At 42.8% G+C, this 23,862-nt stretch overlaps 1 protein-coding gene across 1 annotated transcript; it reads left to right on the top strand.

Annotated features, from left to right (window-relative positions):
• Window positions 1-3,095: 3,095 nt before the first annotated feature.
• Window positions 3,096-23,611, top strand: PRPS1 (phosphoribosyl pyrophosphate synthetase 1). The gene is made up of 7 exons (XM_060137999.1): window positions 3,096-3,348; window positions 13,105-13,288; window positions 14,726-14,824; window positions 15,972-16,096; window positions 19,053-19,226; window positions 21,332-21,491; window positions 22,601-23,611. Exons 1-7 carry the CDS (start codon window positions 3,227-3,229, stop codon window positions 22,691-22,693), a joined length of 957 nt encoding a protein of 318 aa, XP_059993982.1. The 5' UTR covers window positions 3,096-3,226; the 3' UTR covers window positions 22,694-23,611.
• The last annotated feature ends 251 nt before the right edge of the window (window positions 23,612-23,862 follow it).

The following is a 23,862-nucleotide window of genomic DNA, read 5'->3' as shown; positions in this document are numbered from 1 at the left end:
AAGTGAGTAGTGGGTCATGGTGAACCCTTACAAGACTGAGAAGGAAGGTTATTTCCTAGGGAGGTCTGGTTAGTGCAGATACACAATACACACTAAAAGGGAGGGAGGAGGCCCAAACGGGCAGAGAAACATTTAGTCTTGCCACAATATATGCATTTTATTTCATCACTGTCAAAACCCTGCCCATCCTTCAAGGCCTAGCTCATGTGCTTCCACTGTCAGAAATACCTCCAGGATATCTGGACAGGATGTCCCAGGCAGAGGTGATATTTTTTACTGCTGAGTCTGCATATGACTTTGTTTGGGTCGGATGTCTAGTTGTACCTCCAAAATCCCCTTTTCCTCTGCATCCTGAGTACAGGGCCACCTAACAAGACATTTCTTAGTCTTTCCTGCAGGTAGGTGTGACTTGCAACTAAGCTCTTGCCACGTGACTAAGCTCATTCCAAAGGGATGTGATGGAAAATGAAATGAGCAAATTCCACGTGACTTTTTTAAAAAGAAATCCCTTGCCTCTTCTCTTTCCTCCTTCCCATGGGCTGGAACATGGATGTGCTCATGACCTAGCATGGAGCAGAATTGTCGCATTGGCCTGGGAGCATGTTATGCAAGAGAGAAATAATCTGTGTTATTTGAGCGACTGTGTTTTAGGGTCTGTGTTACAGCAGCTTACCCTTTACCCAAACACAGGGTTCTCTATGGTAGTGTATTAAATTGTGCCATGTCTTATAAATATTTGTATAAATGTCTCATCTCTACTAGGAAGCCATCTCCTAATTGGTCCCTCTGCTTCTTATCTTGCTGCCTACGCTCTATTCCTTTTAAGAGAGCAGTCAGATCATGTCATTCTTTGGTAAATACCCTTACTCAGTAATAGCAAAACTCCTTAAAATGACCTACAAGGTCCTACATGGTTGGCACCTTCCCACCAATTGCTCTTAGTTCACTGATCTTATTTTTTCTTACTGGTGTGTTCTACCCCTTCGGCCCCAACACTCACTCTGCACCAGACACATCAGCCTCCTTACTATTCCTCAAACAACTTAGATGCACTCCTGTCCTAGGGTTTTTGCTGTACCCTCTGCTTGTCCCAGATATCAACATGGCTCATTCCTTTAACTCCTTGAGGTCTTTGCTCAAATGTCACCTTCCCAGATAGGCCTTCTCTGACTACCCTATTTAAAATTAGACTTCTCCCCTTCACCACCATCATGGCACATTTTGCTACTTCCTTGCTTGATTTTTCTCCACATCGCTTATCACCACTTGATATATTATACAATTTCTTCATTTACATGTTTATTGTTTGAGAATGTAAACTCTATGAGAGCAGGGATTTCTGATTGTTTACTGCTGTATTCTCAGTGCCCAGAACATGGCCCGGTGCATTAGAAGTATTCAATAAATATTTCATTAAATATTGAAAGAACAAATTCCTTGGAGGCAAATACTTTATAGTCCCCTCAGTGCCTAGTGTACTGCCTTGTATGCAATGAAGCACTCAGTAAATCTTTGATGAATGAAATATGATGGAAGACTACTAATATTCTGCCTTGCAGTCTACTTCCTTCTTCAAGTATCCCTATACACCTAGGCCTATGTTACATTTCTGAACTCGTAAAATTATGACAAAAGGTCAGAAGGAGAGGTCCTCTGCGGACACTGCTGAAAATGGCAGGAAGGGAAAGCTAGGATGCTGCTTTAAATATTTTCTGCCTTTGCCACTTGGACAAATTCCTTCCCATCTCTGGTCTCAGTTTCAACCATATGTAAAACGAAGCCAGTAGACTAGATGATTTTTTTTTTTTTTGCGGTACGCGGGCCTCTCACTGCTGTGGCCCCTCCCGTTGCGGAGCACAGGCTCTGGACGCGCATGCCCAGCGGCCATGGCTCACGGGCCTAGCTGCTCCGCGGCGTGGGGGGTCTTCCCGGACCGGGGCACGAACCCGTGTCCCCTGCATCGGCAGGCGGACCCCCAACCACTGCGCCACCAGGGAAGCCCAGACTAGATGATTTTTGAAGTCCCTTTTATTTTTACAGCTTGTAGTTATGAGCATTATGGCACTCATAACTAAAATTGTATGATTCTAAAATTGTATGATTTTTCTCTTACTTCTAACCCATGGTTGGAATATGCTTAATGAAAATGTGGTGAGAATAAAGGCCCTCTTTGGTCCAATTAGCAGTTATCATCATAAAAATAATAAAATAGTGGTGTAAAAGGACACATTAGTAACACGCAGAATATGATGCTGAGGACAACATGAGGCAGACAGGACCAAAAACCAGGTTTTCTGATTCCTCCGGGGTTCTTTATCTGAAGTCCCATAAGTATTCTAAATTTTCTCTCCTTTCCAAGGGTCAGATAAATCAGAACTTTATTGCCCAGATATCGTGGAAAATCCATACTTCATCAGTTGTTTGAACATACTTGGTCCCAGCGCTGAAAACAAAATGAGACTTCTCTTGCAGTGTCCCTGGATGACTCAGGTAGCCTGCCCTCAGTCACTTTCCCCTTGGGACTTGTCTGCCAGGCAAAGGCGACACTGAAATTGCTTGTTTGCCCTTTGGATGAGCCTGTGCTATGGGCGTCTGTCTGTGATGCAAACGTGCTTTAATTCAGCCCCATCCTTACAAAAAGACAAAAATCATGTTCAGAAACATGCAAACTCAATCACGTTGAGAAATCTCCCCTTCATTCAGACGAACTGTGGCTGCCATCCTGATAAACAGATATTTTTAAAAGAAACTGTAAACCAGAGCCAGGCTTGCTTTCAGGCGCTGAAGAAAAAAAAAAAGCGTGACTTGCGGGAAAGATCTGGCCCTACGCGTCACCAGCACCCCTCCACCCCCAGCCAAGCGCGGGTACCTCAGCGTTTTTTAGTCAGCCCTCTCGGACTGCCTCGCTATAGGGGGCGGGGCGATTCCTTAGCCTCGCCCCCTTCAGGGCTTCCAGTCAATCCCTGAGACAGCCGGGGGTAGGCGGAACTACAACAAGGACCCGCCCCTCGCCGGCGCTCAGCTAATCGGAAAGGGTGGGGTGTAAACTTCCCCGCTGACTCCGCCTACCCGGCGCTAGGCAATTTAGAGCCGCGCGCCGGCGGGAATGTAAGATGGCGGAGTAGCAATGCGAAGTGCTTAGTACTGAGTCTCTGGGCCGACTCGGTTCGGGTCTCGGCGGCAGCAGCGATTACTAAGCAGAGAGTGCCTAGGGTAGTTGGCCAAGATGCCAAATATCAAAATCTTCAGCGGCAGCTCCCACCAGGACCTATCCCAGAAGATTGCCGACCGCCTGGGCCTGGAGCTGGGCAAGGTGGTGACTAAGAAATTCAGCAACCAGGAGACCTGGTGAGGATGAAGTTGGGACCCCGACCGGCCTCACCTGCCGGGGCGGCCAGGCGACACTTGGGCAGCAGAGGGTAGGGGGATGGGGCCACCGCGTGAGTTCTGAAGGGCCGGCTTTGGGGGGTGGGGTACGGGGCAGCTCTGTGGCAAGCGTGCCCCACGGGCTGTTTCCGTTATTTTACCTCTCGCGGGAGGGTCACGTTCATTCTCACCGTGCGGTTGGGTGGAGTCAAGATGGAGCAGGAGGCGAAGCTACTGGGTTTGAAGGCAAGGGCTGGAGGACCCAACGCTGCCTAGAGCGGCTAGAGGGAAAAGACGCCTAGGCTCGGCAGTGGGGACACGTGGCTTTGTCGCTTCGCTTTTGAGCCATCCAGACCAGATTGGGTTCTCTTCAGCTCTTAGACCAGCTTGCCTGGGAGATCCTACTGCGTACTGTGCCCTCGTAGTGCTTCTCCTAGAGTCTAAGAAGTAGCTTTTCAATTCGAAACGGTGTCGGTCGGATTTCCTGTTGAGGGAATTTGACATTATGTACTGAGGGCGCCAAAATTAATACTGAGGACTTCCCTTCGATTGGCAAGCATTGGCTTTTCACATCTTTAGACTCGGAGCCATACTTAAGTTAAATCTAGTTGCTCGGATAAAATGATGCATTAACCGCATCCTGATTGCCAGCATCTCAGTTTGAGCCATCCAGAAAATCTTAGGGAACCTTAATTCTGGAATCCTTGATCTTCCCAAGTGTAGCTACTGGTCTAGACAATACAAAAGCATATTTTTCAGTACCAAAGTCTATCCTGAACTTGCCCACTTCTAACGTTGTGCAGGGGATTTAGGAAACAGTTTTATCCCTGAATATTAAGATAATCGAGAAAAGGTCATGGAGTGGAAGGCCAGGAATGCATAGAGCATTGCAATGAATTGTTTTCATTGCTTTGCTAATTAAATTTGCACCTTCCCCCCACTTCTACCGTGCTCCTGCACCTTGGGGCCATCTTAGAGATAGCTTGGTCACCTGATCCTTTCAATACCCCTTCCACCTAAACATAGCATCTTCTGGTTCTGTTAGGTGTTTTTTTGTGTTTCTCGTTGGTACCCTGTTGATCAAATCAGAGCAGTGCCCACAGTCTTACAGTCAGTCCTCTATTAAGGGGAAAGTTTACACCAAACCTAATGAATCAGTTAAATTAGTGAAGATTGCTTTGAACATTTTTTCCTAAATGCTTTTGTTCCCTTTTTTCTTTCTTTAAACTGTTTACCAAAGTGTAACTCCCCCTATCCTTTGTAGACTCTGCTGATAAGAGCATTCATCTGTAGTGGACAGCTTCCTTCTGGATTCTTGATCATTGTACCATTGGTTGTGATGCAAATGATAGTGCAAACATTGATGCCATTTGTAACCAGGCAGTACCTTAGTCGAAAGGCTAGCCGAGCTGCTGTCTTTAGCTTTAACCACAGCATTATGACTCATGGGCTGTAATAAAACAAAACAGGACCAGACTTTGCAAGTGGCACTATAGCTAGGGGACAAGAATGATTTTCATTTAGAGGTTTTTTTGGTTCCCCTTAGAGAACTGTGACTATTAAGTCCTTTTCCTATGCTTCATGAAAAAATACAAAGACTTTTTTTTCTTTGTGGACCCTCTGCCTAGTGCAACACATCAGGACCTGAGGCTATATTGGGAGAGGGGAGGGGGAGAACACTTTAATGTTCTACTGATTGATTTATCGGAATTAGCAGGAGTCCCAATGTACTTCCCTGAGATAAAAAGCTGAATTCTTTTTTTTTTTTTTTTTTGTGGTACGCGGGCCTCTCACTGTTGTGGCCTCTCCCATTGCGGAGCACAGGCTCTGGACGCGCAGGCTCAGCGGCCATGGCTCACGGGCCTAGCCGCTCCGCGGCATGTGGGATCTTCCCAGACCGGGGCACGAACCCGTGTCCCCTGCATCGGCAGGCGGACTCTCAACCACTGCGCCACCAGGGAAGCCCCTGAATTCATTTTTAAACAACTGGACAGTAACATGCTTGGAAACATTGGATAAGATTAAGCCCAATGTGGAAAATTGCTGACTGGTTAAGTTGCCTTGTTTCTGGCTTAATCATTAGCTTTTTGGTTCCCTAGGTGTTCTGAAATCTTCATTGAACATAATCGAATATGTTGCTTATGGAGCTTCCCCTTACCTCCCTCCCCCAACCTCTGGCTTTTCTGCACTGCATAAGTGGTAACTGCTGCCCTGTGTGACTCTTGGGATCTAAAGGTCATGGACAGGGCAGCTCAGTGGGTGCTTTGGGTCATCAGACGGGGAACTGCAGAGCCCATCCTCAAATGAGACTGTTTTGCAGCAATTTGGCTGAATCTCAGGGGTTGATGCTCTCTTGAGTAGCTTTCTTCTGAAGTCAGGATCATCCTTTGCTGTCCAGTTTTTTAGTTTTTTCATATATATATAGATTTAATTAATTAATTAATGTATTTATTGGCTGCGTTGGGTCTTCCTTTGCTGTGCGCAGGCTTTCTCTAGTTGCTGCCAGCGGGGGCTACTCTTCGTTGCCATGCGAGGGCTTCTCATTGAGGTGGCTTCTCTTGTTGCAGAGCACAGGGTCTAGGCGCGCAGGCTTCGGTAGTTGTGGCTCGCGCGCTCTAGAGCACAGGCTCAGTAGTTGTGGTGCACAGGCTCAGTTGCTCCAAGGCATGGGGGATCTTCCTGGACCAGTGCTCGGACCAGGGCTCAAACCGGTGTCCCCCGCATTGGCAGGCAGATTCTTAACCACTGCGCCACCAGGGAAGCCCCTGCTGTCCTGTTTTTGAGGAAACATACATACATATATGTGGGTGTATGACACACACAAATAGCTATGAGAGGTTAAAGGTTCAGGCTCTGGAATCAGAGAAGCTGGGTTTGAATCCTAAGCCTTTCTTTGCCTCAGTAATCTCATCTCTAAAGTAGCATCTACCCAGAGTCTATTGTGACAATTAAATGAGATAGGAGTAAAGTTATTAGAAAATTGTCTAACAAATTCACAGTGTTGGTAAGGGGTGGTGATGGTATTGCAGAAAATGTGGAAAATATAGAAGAGGACAGAGGGGAGAAAAGACATCCCAAATAATTCCACCACCCAAGATAAACTTAACATTTGATTTATGAACTTCCAGATGTTTGCTTGTTTATGTACTTTTTTAAAAAAGTAAGATAGGTTGTTTATAGCTTTCTTCACTCAGCAATATATTTTGAGTAGTTTCTCTTAATATTTAGTCTACATGGTTTTAAATAGCTGTATAGTCTTGTCATGGTTTTACTATAATTTTAGATAAGCAAGTCTCTATTACATATTTAAAAGTTTTGATCTGATTCTTTTATGTGAAAACTCTTGAATGTAAATCTTTTGACTGTTTCTGATTATTTCCTTAGGATAAATATCTAGAAGGGGAATTACTAGGTTAAAGGGTATACACCACTTCTCAGGCTTGCTTTTTTTTTGGCTGCGTTGGGTCTTCCTTGCTGCGTGCAGGCTTGCTCTAGTTGCGGTGAGCGGGGGCTACTCGTTGCGGTGCACGGGCTTCTCACTGCGGTGGCTTCTCTTGTTGTGGAGCATGGTCTCTAGGCACGCGGGCTTCAGTAGTTGTGGCACATGGGCTCAGTAGTTGTGGCTCACGGGCTCTAGAGCGCAGGCTCTATAGTTGTGGTGCACGGGCTTAGTTGCTCTGCGGCATGTGGGATCTTCCTGGCCCAGGGTTTGAACCCATGTCCCCTGCATTGGCAGGCGGATTCTTAACCCCTGTGCCACCAGGGAAGTCCCTCTCAGGCTTTTTAATACCTATTGCCAAATTTGCTTTCTAGAAAAGTTGAACGAGTTCTGCTATCAGCAATGATGATATTAATAATTAATAAATAGTGAATGCTTAAAATGTGCTAGTTCCTATGCTGTGCACTTTATACACATCTAATATTTAATCCCCTCAACACTGCTCTGAGGGGGTACTCTTACTATCCCCATTTTATGGATGAAGGAACTAAGATTCAGAGGTTAAGTAACTTGCCCAACTCTGAGTATTTTCTTTAAATTTTTTGCTGTTACAGTATTCATCTGGCTTTTGAAACTTCTGAATGTACTAAATTTTTTTTTTATTGAGGTATAGTTGATGTACAATATTATATGCTTCATGTGTACAACAAAGTGGTTCACAATTTTTAAAGGTTATATTCCGTTTATAGTTATTATAAAATATTGGCTGTATTCCCTGTGTTGTACAATATATCCTTATAACTTATTTATTTTATACATGGTAGTTTGTACCTCTTAAATCCCCTACCCTTATCTTCCCCTTCCCCCTTCCCTCTCCCCACTGGTAACCTCTGGTTTGTTCTCTGTATCTGTGAGTCTGTTTCTTTCTTGTTATATGTACTAAATTTTTGGACTCAATTCTCTTCAATATTGTTAAATAACTTTGGTTTATTTGGTTACTCTGGATAGGCTGAGAGGGGGATGACTTTAACCTTGGTTGCCTAGGATTTTCCTAAGAACTATAACCTTTGTTAGTTAATCCCATATATTTTGCACGTGCCAACATCCATCTAAATTCTTGAGATTTTCTTAAGAATACCACCAATCAAAAGGCACTTTTAGATTCACTTTATTTCCATTTTATGTTTAACATTTTGTGCTTGTCAGATGCAATTATGTCTGATGCTAAAGGAAAGGGTAAAGGAGAAGCCAGTTTTTCTCACTGGATGGACATAGCCAGTCATCTGGCCTCCCCAGAACAGCTGGGAGAATCATTGGCCCAAAGCCATTTGGAGGGCATACCATTGGCTAGAGGGAAAGAACAAGGATTGTTACCCTTTCAATTGCTAAACCAGGTCTTTCCACCTGGTAGATGATTTATATATATATATATATATATATATATATATATATATTAATTAATTTATTTATTTATGGCTGTGTTTGCACGCCGGCTGGCGCTACTCTTCGTTGCGGTGGTAGATGATATTAAGAGCAAACAGGTTTCAGAAACACCATCAATTCTTCTACCATCCATCACTGCCTAACTTATCATCTCTTAGAGGAAACCATAAGAATAATATTAAGGTTTTTTGGGATTCACTGAACTGTTTATTGACCGAGCTGTATAATCTAAGTGTACTTCATGGGCTTTTTTAAAGGCTTTATGCAAGTCTGTACGTCATAGCACTAACTGGAGGGAAAGATTGGTCTTGATTAGTGGGATTAGAATTATGTACAGTAAAACAAGGCAGTGTCGTAGTTTATGTGTACCACTTTATTTTTAATATAGTTAAATAACTTTTTTAAGTTATTAGATACATGTCTGGTCATAACATCCTTCTTTGCTTGAGGGTACGTGCTAGTCCTAAGTGTGGCTTTGGGAAACGGCTGCACTGTTGGTTGCTTATTAGGTGATATAATACAAAAATGGTACTGGTGATTGTTAGGTGGTGAGCTGGTGACTTTTTTTAAGAATTACTTTTCAAACCTTATGTGATGTTAGAATATACTTTTTAAAAATATCACTTCTACTAAAGTTATGTATTTAGCAAATGCTCTCTGATGTTTAAGTTGGCAGTGAAAATTTAATTTTGTAATTAATACCTTACCTGCTTTCAAGAAAGGATTTAAAGTGTTTCATGATAGTCACAGGTACAAAAAGTTTAAGTAGATACATCAGAAGCCTGTTAGAACAAAGGACTATAGTAATTGTGCCAAGAATTTGGCATAAAGTGATTACTGAATTTGATTTAGTGTTACTTTAACTGTATCCCTTGGCTTCCCGGCAGCCAAAGGGATAAAGGCATATGCAATGGATTATGTAGTTTTCATTTTCATAAAACTCTTTAGATACTTCCAGGCACAAAATTCTACAAATTTTATGGGTGGAATCCTTAAATAGTGATACCGAGTAACATAATGAACAATGTAAGCAATTTTGTGAATATTTTTTATATTGACTTTGGTAGTTGAGGCATTTGTAAAAAGAGATAAGCCACCATGGTCTTAAATATACTGTTTTCTGGTCTTACTTGATAATAAGACAGCTTTACAGTAGATAATTAGCCCATCCCTTATACTGTCTTGGATCAATTATCAAACTGCTCTCCCCTGGCTCCTAATCAAACAGTCTGACTGGTGAGTGAATGTCTGGAGCACAGATGATATTCTGTGTTCTTGACTGGAACAAGAGCCATAGGTTTCCCACGCCAGGTGTAGAGGACACGATCGGCTTTTTATTGGCAATCAATATGCCTGACTTTCATTCTCCCCCAGAGAAGTGGAGAGCTTGGTCAAGGAGGTGAGGTGGCAGGGGGGGCAGGGAGTGAAAAATAAAATAAAATAAAATGAAATTTTCTTGAAAAATAAAATAAAATTTCTTCAGTTTTGAAGTTGCTGGATATTTGAAGTACTCAGTCAGGGCCCTAGAGTTGTGCGCCATAAAATACAGAAGGGACTCAGCCTGGAACCTCTCAAAGGGCAGGCAGCGTTAGTAAAGGAGATCTGGAAGTCTCTTGAAACTCCCGCAGCCTCTTGTTTGGGCCCACCACAGTGAGGAACTTGCAGAGCAGGCTCACCACAAGATGTTATTTAGTCCTGTCCATTTGAGTGTTTTTTTTAAAAAACTTAACATGTAATTAATATAAAAAATCAATATATTTTTATTTTATTTATACCAGCTTCACAGTAAGGTGTGGTATTTCACACTTGCTGCGCATCTCAGTTCACCTCCTCAGTCACACTAGCCACATTTCAAGTGCTCAACAACCACTTGAGGCCAGTGACTCCCTTACTGGACAGTGACGCTCTAGGGCCTACACTTTGGATAGCATGCAAGTTGCTCTCCCAGGAAGCCCTCCCTGGCCCTCTCGTGCCTGTCCATTTGAATTTAAAGCAATGTCTCCAGAAAGCAATTTTGGTATTAGCATAGTTGACATTGCTGACGGATTTACTTGTTTCCTAAGGCTGATCTTGGTGATTAATAGATGTCTGTTCAGCTGTGTCCTGGGGTCCACAGAATTGCTGTTCAGTTCATCGTGTTGCTCAGCATCACTATTTCAGGATCCTGCCATAAAATTCTTTGTAGCCATTGCATCCTGGTGGACCCATCAAGTTGTACTTCCACCCAAAATTAAATATCTGTCAGCTGGGTATCTGTAAAAGTGTATGAGCAGATCTGTCAAAACCTTTTGAAGAAACACGTTGGACCCACTTACCTCTAGTGTGAGGTGAGTTACTTTGTGAGGGACGATAAACCTCAGTCTTCTAAATTTTCACGATGGCAGGCCTGCAGAAGGTTCATAAGTGAGCAGATGCAAGAGGCAGCCTAATCCTGAGTGGTATTCATTCATTCTTCCTGTTATAGAACATTTCAAACATGTACAGAAGTAGAGAGAATAGTAAATGATTTCCCTGCCATGCACCCGTCACCCAGTTCAGCAGTTATCAATTCACGGCTAATCTTGTTTCATTTATTATTCCCCCTCCCCCCGCCCCCCCCCACAATTGGATTATTTTGAAGCAAACCTTGATATTATGTCATATCACCCATATACATTTCATTAACCACAATACCATTTTCTTGCCTGAAACAAATCAACAGTAATCTCTTAATATCAAATAATTAGCCAGTATTCACATTTGTCTCATAAATGTGGGATTTTTAAACAATTTGCTTGAATTGGTATGCAAATAAGGTCCATACAGTGCAATTGGTTGATTTTTTTTATGTATTTATTTGGCTGCATTGGGTCTTCGTTGCTGCACACGGGCTTTCTCTAGTTGCGGTGAGCGGGGGCTACTCATTGCGGGCTTCTCATTGCGGTGAGCGGTGGCTGCTCGTGCAGCCTTCTCATTACAGTGGCTTCTCTTGTTGCGGAGCACGGGCTCTAGGCACGCGGGCTTCAGTAGTTGTGGCATGTGGCTCACTAGTTGTGGGTCGCAGGCTCTAGAGCGCAGGCTCGGTAGTTGTGGTGCACGGGCTTAGTTGCTCTGTGGCATGTGGGATCTTCCTGGACCAGGGCTTGAACCCGTGTCCCCTGCATTGGCAGGCAGATTCTTAACCGCTGCGCCACCAGGGAAGTCCCTCTCAGAATTTATTTATTATTTATTTATTTATTTATCTATTTGGCTATATTGGGTCTTAGTTGCAACATGTGGGATCTTCATTGCAGCATGCGAGATCTTTCATTGCAGCGCATGGGCTCTTCATTGTGGCACACAGACTTCTCTCTAGTTGTGGTGCGTGGGCTTCAGAGTGCAAGGGCTCAGTAGTTGTGGTGCACACGGGCTCTCTAGTTGTGGCACGCAGGCTCTAGAGTGCATGGGCTTAGTTGCCCTGCAGCATGTGGGATCTTAGTTCCCTGACCAGGGATTGAACCCACTTCCCCTGTGTTGGAAGGCAGATTCTTAACCACTGGACCACGAGGGGAGGCCCCAAGAGCTAGCTTTTTGTTTCAGTGGTTTTTCTCTATTGTTTTACTGTCTTTAACTTCATTGGTTTTTGCTCTTATGCTTATATTTTCTTCTGTTTACTTTGGGTTTATTTTGCCCATTTTTCAGTGCCTGAAGGTTTACCTCCAAACATCCCGACAAATGATTTTTCCTCTTTGTTCTGGCCACCAGGAATCTCAACTTCCCTGTTCTAATTGCTTTCTGGTTTGATTTTTACTCTTTGCTTTTATTTCTCTTGCTTTACAATATAAGCTAACCCCATTTTTTAAAAAGTAGGATCCTGGGATTGGAGACTCGGTGCTTTCACTGCCGAGGGCGTGGATTCAATCCCTAGTCGGGGAACTAAGTAACAATTGTTACTTGGATTGGAAAGGAATAAATTTTAAATAACAATTAGCTCTTATATCAGCTTCTGGCAATGGAATTACTTCTGTTGAAGAAGTTTTTCTCTTCATCAGTACAGGTTATCAGCTGTTCTGGTCTACTTGCCTACCCATGCTACACATGCACGCATGCCCGTACACCCACACACACACCCCACCTCACCTAGAGGATTAATTGGGGAAATGGTGTTGCTTTGAGGTGTCACTGAGGTTATTATTTTTTAATAAGTTATTCTTGGTAAGGATCCAAGTATGAATATTAAAACTTTCATTTTATGGTAAAATATAGTGTTACTCCATAATCAGAGTAACTTCCTGTGGAATTTTTTAAAATAAGAATTACTAATTGGACCAGAGTACAGTTAGTATAGAATGAAGGCAGGGACCACATCTGTTCTCCATCGTATCCCTGGCACCAAGCAAAGTGATTGGCGATGAACATTTATTATTTGTTCAGTGAACTGCCAATGTGGTAGATGTAGTACTAGCTTCTGTAGAAGGCATCATTATAGAATGGTAGTGATTCATTCCTTATATGAGCTTTCTACTTCTTTTGTTATATATGGATTGTGACAGTCATAGATGCTATATCAGATTTGCATTCAGTATATGAAATGAGATACAGCCTGCCTACTGAAATTATAGTCCAGTCACTTCTAAGTGCCTTAGCCAATCTTTTTCATGTCATGTCACCTATAAAAGCAGGTAATATCTGTATAGTACACTGGAGTAAACTGAGGCAGTAAATAGAGGGACTCCTGGGGAATCTCCTGAAGTCTGAGGGGATCAAGACCACATGCAGCTGTAACCCATTCATAGCATACTAGTGGGGAAGCTGTGTTTTTTAGACCTTACTGTCTGTAGATATACATTATAGTGCTTTAAAATCTATTGTTTTTGTTGTCCTTCCCTTTCCTGTAGTGTGGAAATTGGCGAAAGTGTGCGTGGAGAGGATGTCTACATTGTTCAGAGTGGCTGCGGTGAAATCAACGACAATCTCATGGAACTTTTGATCATGATTAATGCCTGCAAGATTGCTTCAGCCAGTCGGGTTACTGCAGTCATCCCATGCTTCCCTTATGCCCGGCAGGATAAGAAGGATAAGGTAGGAGCGGAATCTTTTTTTTTTCTTTAATTCTTTTTTTAAAATCAGGGGAAGCAGGAGCACTTGCCCAAAGTCAAAATCTTCCTTAATTATCAAATGTATATTTAGAGGATATTACATTTTTTATCGTAGGCATTACCTGATTTTCACAGCAATTGGTGTGATTGGTTTGTATAAAGTAACACATTTGCAGTCTGTCTGTTTTATTCCAGTCATATGTATGTGACTTTTGGCTAACTCACTGCTATTTTTTCATTGTATCAGCAAGACTAAGCACCAGCTCCCATGGAGTAGAATATTTTTTTAAACTATGGTAGCTCCTCTGGGACCCTCTTGGTTCTAGTGGTGACCTCTTCATATAACTTGAAGTCAGTTACATGAATACTCGGTCTCATTACACACACGCGCGCGCACACACACGCACACACACTTCTCACCTTATTTGGAGTATTAGAGGATAAAGCATATATGTAAAACTTTGCAGGTCTGTTGTAATTGATGCCCAAATTTTACATACAATGCCTGGGAGAAGGCCAGATATTTTTATTTCAGTAAAATACAGTGCTCCCACAGAGTAGAGTAAAGGGCATGGGCCTTGCTATTTTATGGTGCAGCCAGGTGTGTTTACCTGTTATTAAAGGGGGTTGAGGTTACTGGAACATTGGCCTCCGGATGAGTAAGGGAGTGGTGTAATTTATAAAATAAAACTATAATTTCCATCCTGTGATGTGTCTTTAATTTTATTTATTTATTTATTTATTTTTGGCTGTGTTGGGTCTTCGTTTCTGTGTGAGGGCTTTCTCTAGTTGCAGCGAGAGGGGGCCACTCTTCATCGCGGTGCGCGGGCATCTCACTATCGCAGCCTCTCTTGTTGCGGAGCACAGGCTCCAGACGCGCAGGCTCAGTAGTTGTGGCTCACGGGGCTAGTTGCTCCACGGCATGTGGTATCTTCCCAGACGAGGGTTCGAACCCATGTCCCCTGCATTAGCAGGCAGATTCTCAACCACTGTGCCACCAGGGAAGCCCCTAATGTGTCTTTAAATGTTGACACGTTAGATGTTACACAGGTTTGAATATGTATGTGTTAAAAGAGATTTTAATAAAATTCTTTCAAAAAAGATTTTTAGTCTGCATAATTTAAATAATGGAGCATTGGAAACACTTGAATAGGCAGAAAATATGTACGTGAAGAAAAAGAAAGGTAGGGAAGGTATTTTCTTTTCTGAAATATGTATCTTGATTTGGAAAAATGATAATCCACTTCATATTTGTGCCAGATTGTAATCTACTCAAAGTCAGTGGCTATGTCACTTTTTATGAATTTCCTGGTAGCACAGTACCTTAAACACAGTAGGTGCACAGTAAATAAGTGCTTCTTGAGCAAATGAATTGTTTCTCAAATTGGCTTTTTTTTTTTCTTTCCTCCCCTCCATTTAGAGTCGGGCTCCAATCTCAGCCAAGCTTGTCGCAAATATGCTCTCTGTAGCAGGCGCGGATCATATTATCACCATGGACCTGCATGCTTCTCAAATTCAGGTATCAGTGGAAGCTAAGTATTAGCTTAGGGATTATTAGGGATTAGAAAGGGGGTAGGAGAGGACTGAATGCTGAAAACCGTAGGGAAGCAAAAACTGCCCAAGTACAGCTCAAATAAACTAGACATTGATGACATTTTCAACATCCTCACCTTAAGCATAGATCATGATCTTAGCCACGTGGGGTGGTTGGACAGGGAGGACGTCTGGGATTCTGGGAAGGCTTTGGCATCAGGTAGGCTTTGGCATCTGGTAGGCTTTGGCATCAGACTTAGTTTGAATACTGGCTCTGACACTAACTAGCTTTGTAACCTTGGGCAGGTTATTTAACTTCTCTGAACACACACTGCTTTGTTATTGTGAGTATCAAGTAAGATATTAAATTCGTAGTATAACACCTGGCTCATGAAAGATACAAAATACATGGGAGCTGTTATTGTCATCATTAAATTTAGAGCCATAGATATTGGAACCTACCTTCTATCCTAAACAGAGTTAGGGGAGCAGAATACCACCTTATAGTTTATACTTTTTAAAGAGACTTTGAAATCATTATCATTGGAGGCTTCTGGGAATTCAGTGAGATACAGGACAGGTGATTATACCCATTTTATAGAAGAGGAACAGATTAGTTGTGAAATACAACTAATATGTAGCAACTAGTGTTAGAACACAGATCTCCTGACTTCTAGTTACTGTGACCATTTATTGTAAATGGCTTCCATTAAGTTTATATACCATAGCATCTCTAACCTGTTTACCAGTTAGTTTTTGCTCCTTAACAAACCAGCCCAACATTTACTGGCATAAGGTAGTAAGCATTTATTACCTCGTGGGTCTGCACGTTGGCTGGGTAGTTCTGGTCTTGGCTGGACTTGGCCGTTTTTCCCAAGAGCTTGCTCATGTGCCTGTGGTCAGCTGTGGTGTAGCTGAGGCCTGGCTTTGCCCGTCGTGGCTGGGCTCTCTTACATAACCCAGATTTGAGGAGGCTGTTTTTACAGTCTGCCACACCGGGCATGCCTTCTGATCAGTTTGAATGTTGCAGTAAAGTATTCTGTTGACAAGTTACTATTCTCTTTGTGTTCATTATTTGTAAATGGAAGAGAAGGAAAACAAGCAAAACTGACCCAGCTTCTTTCTTTCTATAGGGCTTTTTTGATATCCCAGTGGACAATTTGTATGCAGAGCCAGCTGTCCTCAAGTGGATAAGGGAGAACATCTCGGAATGGAGGAACTGCACGATTGTTTCACCCGATGCTGGAGGAGCTAAGAGGTATGGTTGAACGTCATGTTATTCCCAACGTACTGGGGAAAAGCTTTCAGACAGTTGTGTCAGAAAACGATGTTTCTCTATTGAAGTGAATTTTTCTCTTCTTGAAGTATAGTTGATTTACTATGTTGTGTTAGCATCAGGGGTACAGCAAAGTGATCTGAAAAAGACTATATATATATATAGTACACACATGTATATGTACACATGTATATGTACACATATACATATATATATATACACATATACACATATATATATACACATATACATATATATATAGTCTTTTTCAGATTCTTTTCCATTATAGGTTACTACAAGATACTGAGAAGTGACTGTTTTTAAGTACTTGGATGTGCTGGTAGCTAGGACATGGGCTGGATATGGTTTTACTCACTCCTCTTCTACTGGCCTGAGTCACTACCTGAAAGACAGCAGAGGTGCACAAAATAGTCTGGCATCGTGGGCTTGACCATAACCCAACAGTGACTCAGCGCTGCAGGGCTGGCAACAGCGCTGTGACCCATCAGGAGGGGGAGGAATTTGGTTTTCTAATGAATGGCACCTGCTATCGAAGCCCATGATAATAGTGAACAAGTAAGCTTTTACATACCTCCAAATGGTTGGTTAAACCGTTTTGATCCTTTAGATTAAAATATTAAGCAGGAAGGAAAAGAAAGTGTGGTGATTTTATTTAAGCCAAGCTCTGAACATTCTAAACAAACTGATTGCCAGGGATTGCCAGTTGCAGTGCTTCAGCTCACGTGGTGCAGACTAAGAGCTTTTCATTTCTTTAGCGGCTCACTCGTTAGTAATGCATTCAAAAGCGTGACACATGTTCTTGTTGTGGAAATAGAATGAAGAGCTACAAAACACAGATGATTAGGAAACGCGAATTCAGATCTTTGCAAAAGCCATTCAAACCTTCAATGACTGTTTCTCAACAACCTCTTTATTTCAGGAACGTCAACAGAACTGATAAGCTGAGAGCTTGAGTTCTGTTCTCCAGCCAGATGTATGGCTTTGTGAGTCCCTTGTTGCTAGTTACCATCTGTAATACTAGAGACGGAGCCTAAAACACATCCCCCTCATGGTGGTTGTCATACTTGGGAAAATCATCTTCCACAGAGACTTAGAAAACAGTCACATTTGAAATAAGTAATCAAGCACGATTTTCTTTCCAAAGTTGGGTACAAAAAAACTGCCTTCAGTAGATGGTTTATTGCTAAATGATTTTGTTTGTTTGTTTATAATTTTCTTTTAGTGATGAAAGATTTTCAAAGTGAATGGCTATCACGTCTGTCTTGGCAGGGTTTTTGGACTAGGTAGAGATTCCTGTGTGATTGTGACTTGCACGTAGTTCTACCATCAAGGATATTGGGAGTGACTTTTTTGAGCCCTTTACACTTTGTCAGTCACTGAGTTTGTTGGCCATTGAGTGTGGACGGTTTGGGATGCTTGAACTAAGTGATCATGCATTTGCCTCGGCTAAATAATCATTCCAAGCAGATTGGTAACTTTTTTTTTTTTGGCTGCACCGTGCGGCATGTGGGATCCTAGTTCCCCAACCAGGGATCGAACCGGTGCTCCCCACTTTGGGAGCACAGAGTCTTAACCACTGGACCACCAGGGAAGTCCCAGGTTGGTAACTCATGTTGTTATGTGCCCATGCAGTAGGAAAGGAGAGCACAGGGTATGGGTTGTTTAGATCAGGTATAAATGTTGCCTAGGTCGTGGTCCAAGTCTTGTTTGTTCTTTATTATATGGTCACAGGTTCTCCCTTATTCAGCACAAACTCGAGATATGTGACCATAGCCACAAGGGAAATAGGACATAATGCTCTGGTTGGATCAGTATTACATTAAAACACAAAGCGCAAAGGCCTCTTCACCCATAAGAAGGATGGCATGGTGGAGCGTGGTCGTATGTGTCACTGGGGCACCACAGTCATATACACTGAATGGATTGCTGTTTGAGTGATTACATGGTACTTTGTCGCCAGAAAGATTTGTTTTCTATCCCACCTTCTAGTCTGGTTTTTATTGCCTTGTAATTTTTTTTTTTTTTTTGCGTTACGCGGGCCTCTCACTGTTGTGGCCTCTCCCATCGCGGAGCACAGGCTCCGGACGCGCAGGCTCAGCGGCCATGGCTCACGGGCCTAGCCACTCCGCGGCATGTGGGATCTTCCCGGACCGGGGCACGAACCTGTGTCCCCTGCATCGGCAGGCGGACTCTCAACCACTGTGCCACCAGGGAAGCCCTTGCCTTGTCATTTTAAAAAAAGGAATTTTGTTTTGATTTGGAGATGCTTTGAGCTGTACAGCAAGATGCCTGGTTTGCCCAGTTAATTGGTAAAACTTTTTTTCTAGCAGTCCTTAAAGGAATTCCCAAGCTTGGTGTCCAGGTACAGTTGACATTGACAGTTGGTGGATCACTGAGGGGAGTGTGATGAGGGCATGGGCATTGGAATGGGCTGGGTACTGCTCCTCTCCCACCAAGTTCAGGTTCACTTCTCACCACATCCGCATGTCAAATTGGGGTGATCTACACTCCCAGCATTAGTTAACCAAGTCACCTCTCTCCCCCCTTTCACTGCCAGTCTAGTAAACGAACATGCCCTAGCATTCATTATACCGCTTCCTGGGACTGGTGAGGGTGTCTGTCTTCCCCTACAGTAACCCAGAATGAATTGTAATCTAAGTTTGACTAATACATTCATAAACTGCTCTCAGGGTATGGAGGCATTAGTCTATGAAACCCAGTTTGTGATGCCAATCAATTCCGGTTGCTTTCTTCCAACCCTGGGAACTGTTGGGTTTCAAGGAGTCTTCTCCCCCAGAAAACAAGCCCATCCTTTATTTCCTTTCTTTGTCCTAAGACACACACACACACACGCACACGCACACGCACACGCACAGGCACATGCACACGTTTTAACTGTGAATACCCTGTGTTGCAGAGTGACCTCCATCGCAGACCGGTTGAATGTGGACTTTGCCTTGATTCACAAAGAACGGAAGAAAGCTAATGAAGTGGACCGCATGGTGCTAGTGGGAGATGTGAAGGACCGGGTGGCCATCCTCGTGGATGACATGGCTGACACTTGTGGTACAATCTGCCACGCAGCTGACAAGTGAGTGCCTAGTGGGGGAGCTGGGGGTTAGAAGTAAAAAGCTAACTGCTATCTGAATGCCCTAATCCTGTTGATTCTCTTTGGAACTGAATTGAGGAGATGACAACTAGCTTTCTTTTGTCACCCTAGGCTAAAATTGCAATGCATGTAAATTGATAAGTATTATGTTTTTCTCTAGATTTTCTTAGTTTTATTTTTCCTTGTTATTGTGCTAAACTTTATGTAACATGAAATTTGCTGTTTTAACCATTTTTAAGTGTGCAATTCAGTGGCATTAGTTGCATTCACAGTGTTGTGCAACTGTCACCACTATATTTCCAAAATTATCTCATCATTCTAAGTACTCTACTTTTGATAGTTTTTTTTTTAAGATTTATTTATTATTTATTTATTTATTTATGGCTGCGTCGGGTCTTAGTTGTGGCACGCGGGATCTTCGTTGAGGCACACGGGATCTTTTGTTGTAGTGCATGGGCTCTTCATTGTGGTGCATGGGCTTCTCTCTAGTTGTGGCATGCGGGTTTTCTCTTCTCTATTTGTGGCGTGTGGGGTCCAGAGCACATGGGCTCTGTAGTTTGCGGCATGCAGGCTCTAGTTGAGGCGCACAAGCTCAGTAGTTGTGGCACATGGGCTTAGTTGCCCCGTGGCATGTGGGATCTTAGTTCCCTGACCAGGGATTGAACCCATGTCCCCTGCATTGTAAGGGGGATTCTTTACCACTGGACCACCAGGGATGTCCCTTGATAGTTTTTTAAAACAAGTTAAGGTAAAAATGTCCATATGCCTGAGGAGACAGAAATAGATTCTCATGTTTATATTTTACCTAAGCTAGAATCCCTGGCCTTACCTTTTGACTGTTCATTTTCGCTGCTACTACCTTCATTCGTATTCCTTCTCATCATTTGCCTGCACTGTTCTGAATTGCCTTCCCTCTGTTCTCTGCTGCCAGTCACCAGTCTCTTACCTCCCCAGTCCATCTTTCACATTGCCACCATACTCGCTTATCTTCCTAAAACTAAGACTAGATTCCCCTCATGCCTCCTTTAAAACCTTAAGTGGCTCCCCACTGCTTATAATCCAAGCCAGTATGGACAGCATTGTTTCTCATAATTTGTTTTTTAAATCTCCAGGTATCCGTGCCTTGCACAGTGCGTAGCATATATGTATAATAAATGCTTAAAAAAAAAGACTTGTGTGCTCTCCTGGTTTGGATCCTGGAGTATACATTTATAAAACTCCTTTTATCATATTAGTAAGTTAATGCTAATTGCTCTTAACAGATCAGCTCCCTGAACACGGTAAAGTTTCTTTCTTGTTCATGGTATGCTCCAATGCGAGTATTCCCCTTTCAGTCTCTTGGCGCTGCATCTTTAACATTTCCATTTTGTCCAGCCAGAAAGGGAAAGGAGCATGGAGGATCATCCATGGGAGATTTTACAAGCCTCTGTCCACATTTAGATAGCCAGAATTAAGTCACATGGCCACACCTAGCTATGCAAGGGAGGCTAGGAAATGTCCAGCTGTGTGCTAGGAAGAAGAGGAGACAGATTTTGTTGAGCATAGAAGTCTGTGCCACAGTCCTTCTACACTAATCCAAACCTATTCAGATAAGTTCTTAGTCTGTTTCTCTCTCCTTGCTATCAACTGAATTGTATCACCCTAAAATTCAGCCCTAACCCCCAGTGTGATGGTGTTTGGAGATGGGATCTTTGGGAGGTTATTAGGTTTAGGTGAGGTCATGAGGGTGGGGCTCTTATGATGATATTGGTGCCCTTATGAGAAGAGACACCAGGGAGCTCCCTCCCAACCCCACCACCCATTCTCCCTCTTGGTCTATGCACACAAAGAGGTCATGGAAGCGTATAGCGAGATGGTGGCCACCACCAAACCAAGAGAAGAGGTCTCAGAATGAAACCTACCTTGCTGACACCTTGATCTTAGAACTCCCAACCTCCAGAAACGAGTGAGAAATAAAATTCTGTTTAAGCCATCCAGTCTGTGGTATTTTGTTATGGCAGCCCAAGTTGACTAAGACATTCTTCCCTAAGTCGGATTTTATAGTGACAAGTAAGATTACTCCTAATCAACTCTGCTTTTTCCTCTAGACTTCTCTCAGCTGGAGCCACCAGGGTTTATGCTATCCTGACTCATGGAATCTTTTCTGGCCCAGCCATTTCTCGCATTAATAATGCATGCTTTGAAGCAGTAGTTGTCACCAATACCATACCTCAGGAGGATAAGATGAAGCATTGCTCCAAAATACAGGTGAGGCTGAGATTCTTGCAAAACAAGACTCCACTGAGTATTTAGGAGGTGGTTACATGTGTTGAATTAGGTGTCTGGGTGGGTTCTAAAGATTTCCTCCTTTGCTCTCAAGGCTTAGTCATCAGGATTTGTGACCCAAAAGGAAAAAGATCACGTGTCTAAATATTCAAACAGCTAGACCTAGAATCTCTGGAGGAGAGATCAGTACAGATACAGACCCACAATCAAACAGAAACTTTATTAGTTTCTTCTACAAGAGACAGTGACATCAATCTTTTTAACAGAAATCTCAGGTCATCTGAGAGGTCAAATAGATCCAAGGAAGAAAGATGACAATTAAACAGTTAAATTAATCAAAAGGCACTACAACACCACCTAAAACCTACAGAGCCCAGGATTCTACATTTTAACAGGCTCTCCCAGTGATTGTGATGCACACTCAAGTTTCCAGGTCCATGCTTTACAGTTTGTGTGTATCACTCTTAACTATTGGCCCCTGCAAACATAATGTGAAACTTTTAAACTGACGGTATGCTCCTTAGAACTTCAGTGTTTCTCAAAGTGTGCTCTGGAAACCACCTAAGTTAATCACCTAGGGTTCTCGTTAAAATGCAGATTCCTTTGCTCTACCCAGGGCCTACAAAAACAGAGGTCATGGGACCGGGACTTTAATTTCCCCAGGTAATTGTCAGACAATGAAGTTTGAGTGCTGTTGCACTAAAAGAACAAGGCTTTCCATTAGAAATATGGAAATATAATCCACTAGAAATATATGGAATTGGAGGGTTGATATCATTCTTAAGGATTTCTTTTTCAGCTTAAATATTCTTTTTTCATTCCTAAGAATTTTTAAATGCCAACTTACCACCATCTTGGTGAGTCTGAGTCAGAGTTTTTCCTCCATAAGCATTTTGACTCTTTCCCAAGTGGTTGGTTATATTTAAAATGTGGGTATGAAGAGCATCTGGCTGTGGGCTCCCTTGGGGAAACAGCACAGTGCAGCAGTCTTAAGAGGAAGGACCCTCATCGGGCTGCTCATCAGTGTCTGCAAACTGGCCAGTCATCTCTGTCTGTATGATACTAACCTGATGCTTGCCTTGCCCTCCTAGGTGATCGACATCTCCATGATCCTTGCAGAAGCCATCAGGAGAACTCACAATGGGGAATCTGTCTCCTACCTGTTCAGCCATGTCCCTTTATAATAGAATAAGTTCTGAGGCTTTTAAAAAATAAAGTGAGTCCCACCCCTTATTTTCCTTTGGTATTTGATGAAAAATCCAGCAGAAGACCCAACTTGTTACAGTGTAGCTTTCTACATCCCACATCAGGTATATGAGTGTTTCTCCTACATTAGAGAAAGATTGAGATTAACTGCTGAGATTTCCTACCTGTATTGTCTCGTCCTGGCTTCTTTGATCTTGTGAGCCTTGCAGCTTTAACTACAGCTCAGCTGCTACAAGATGTCAGACTTTGGAAAAAGTTGTGTAAGGATGTCTGAATGTGTTTGGGGAGCTCAGACTACTTTGCATGTGAATGCTTCAGCGCCCCCCCCCCCGAAATTGTGACAAGTTCTCTAAAGTCTGTACTAAATTCCAGCATGATCCTGGGGCAGCCTGAACCCAGCTCTGGTTGCTGAGCCCCTCTAAGGCTGGAACAGCTCTAGGGCAGGAGCCTGAGGGGAGACAACCCACCATGCAACAAATGCTTCTTGGGAGGAAAAAGCCTGATCCATCACCCTTTGCTTGGATTCTGTCACTTGGATTCTCCTTTGTCCTGTTCCTTTCCATTTGGCCTGACCTTCTTTTCCTGGCCAAATATCAACTTGGTCCCAAGTGATCATTGTGCCATAGTCTTCTGGAAAGCAAACTCGCTTCCTACTATATAATCTATAACAATTTACATGAGACTATTTCGCTGTAGCTTAATCTTCCTTAGCCCACTACCACTGCGGTAGTAGGTTTTAGGTGGTGTTGTAGTGCCTTTTGATTAATTTAACTGTTTAATTGTCATCTTTCTTCCTTGGATCTGTTTGACCTCTCAGATGACCTGAGATTTCTGTTAAAAAGATTGATGTCACTGTCTCTTGTAGAAGAAACTAATAAAGTTTCTGTTTGATTGTGGGTCTGTATCTGTACTGATCTCTCTGCCAAAGCTTTGTTTTAAGTGTCTTGGCTGCCCAATGATAGCTCTTACTTCTTTGTTTCTGAGCTATTAACTGCATTAACTGCATTGAGTAGACACGGCAGCGGTTTTATTCAACTGTAAGACCTTGAGCTGTCTGGGGTTAACTAAGAACTAGATGTAGTGTAATTCGGTGCATTATACCTGAATTACAGGCTGTATAATGCCTGTTGGATCTCTGGTTCTTATT

The sequence above is a fragment of the Lagenorhynchus albirostris genome, chromosome X (genome assembly GCF_949774975.1).
Source record: "Lagenorhynchus albirostris chromosome X, mLagAlb1.1, whole genome shotgun sequence".
Lineage (NCBI taxonomy): Eukaryota > Metazoa > Chordata > Mammalia > Artiodactyla > Delphinidae > Lagenorhynchus > Lagenorhynchus albirostris.
Note: the sequence above shows the minus strand (reverse complement) of the source record. Positions and strands in the feature narration are given on the sequence as shown.

Excerpts from the sequence above, each read along its gene's own strand:
- PRPS1 (XM_060137999.1), top strand. The coding sequence starts at position 3,227 with ATGCCAAATATCAAAATCTTCAGCGGCAGCTCCCACCAGGACCTATCC. Across the intron at positions 14,825-15,971 it reads TGCATGCTTCTCAAATTCAG|GGCTTTTTTGATATCCCAGT; the intron begins GTATCAGTGGAA and ends TTCTTTCTATAG. Across the intron at positions 21,492-22,600 it reads AGCATTGCTCCAAAATACAG|GTGATCGACATCTCCATGAT; the intron begins GTGAGGCTGAGA and ends TTGCCCTCCTAG.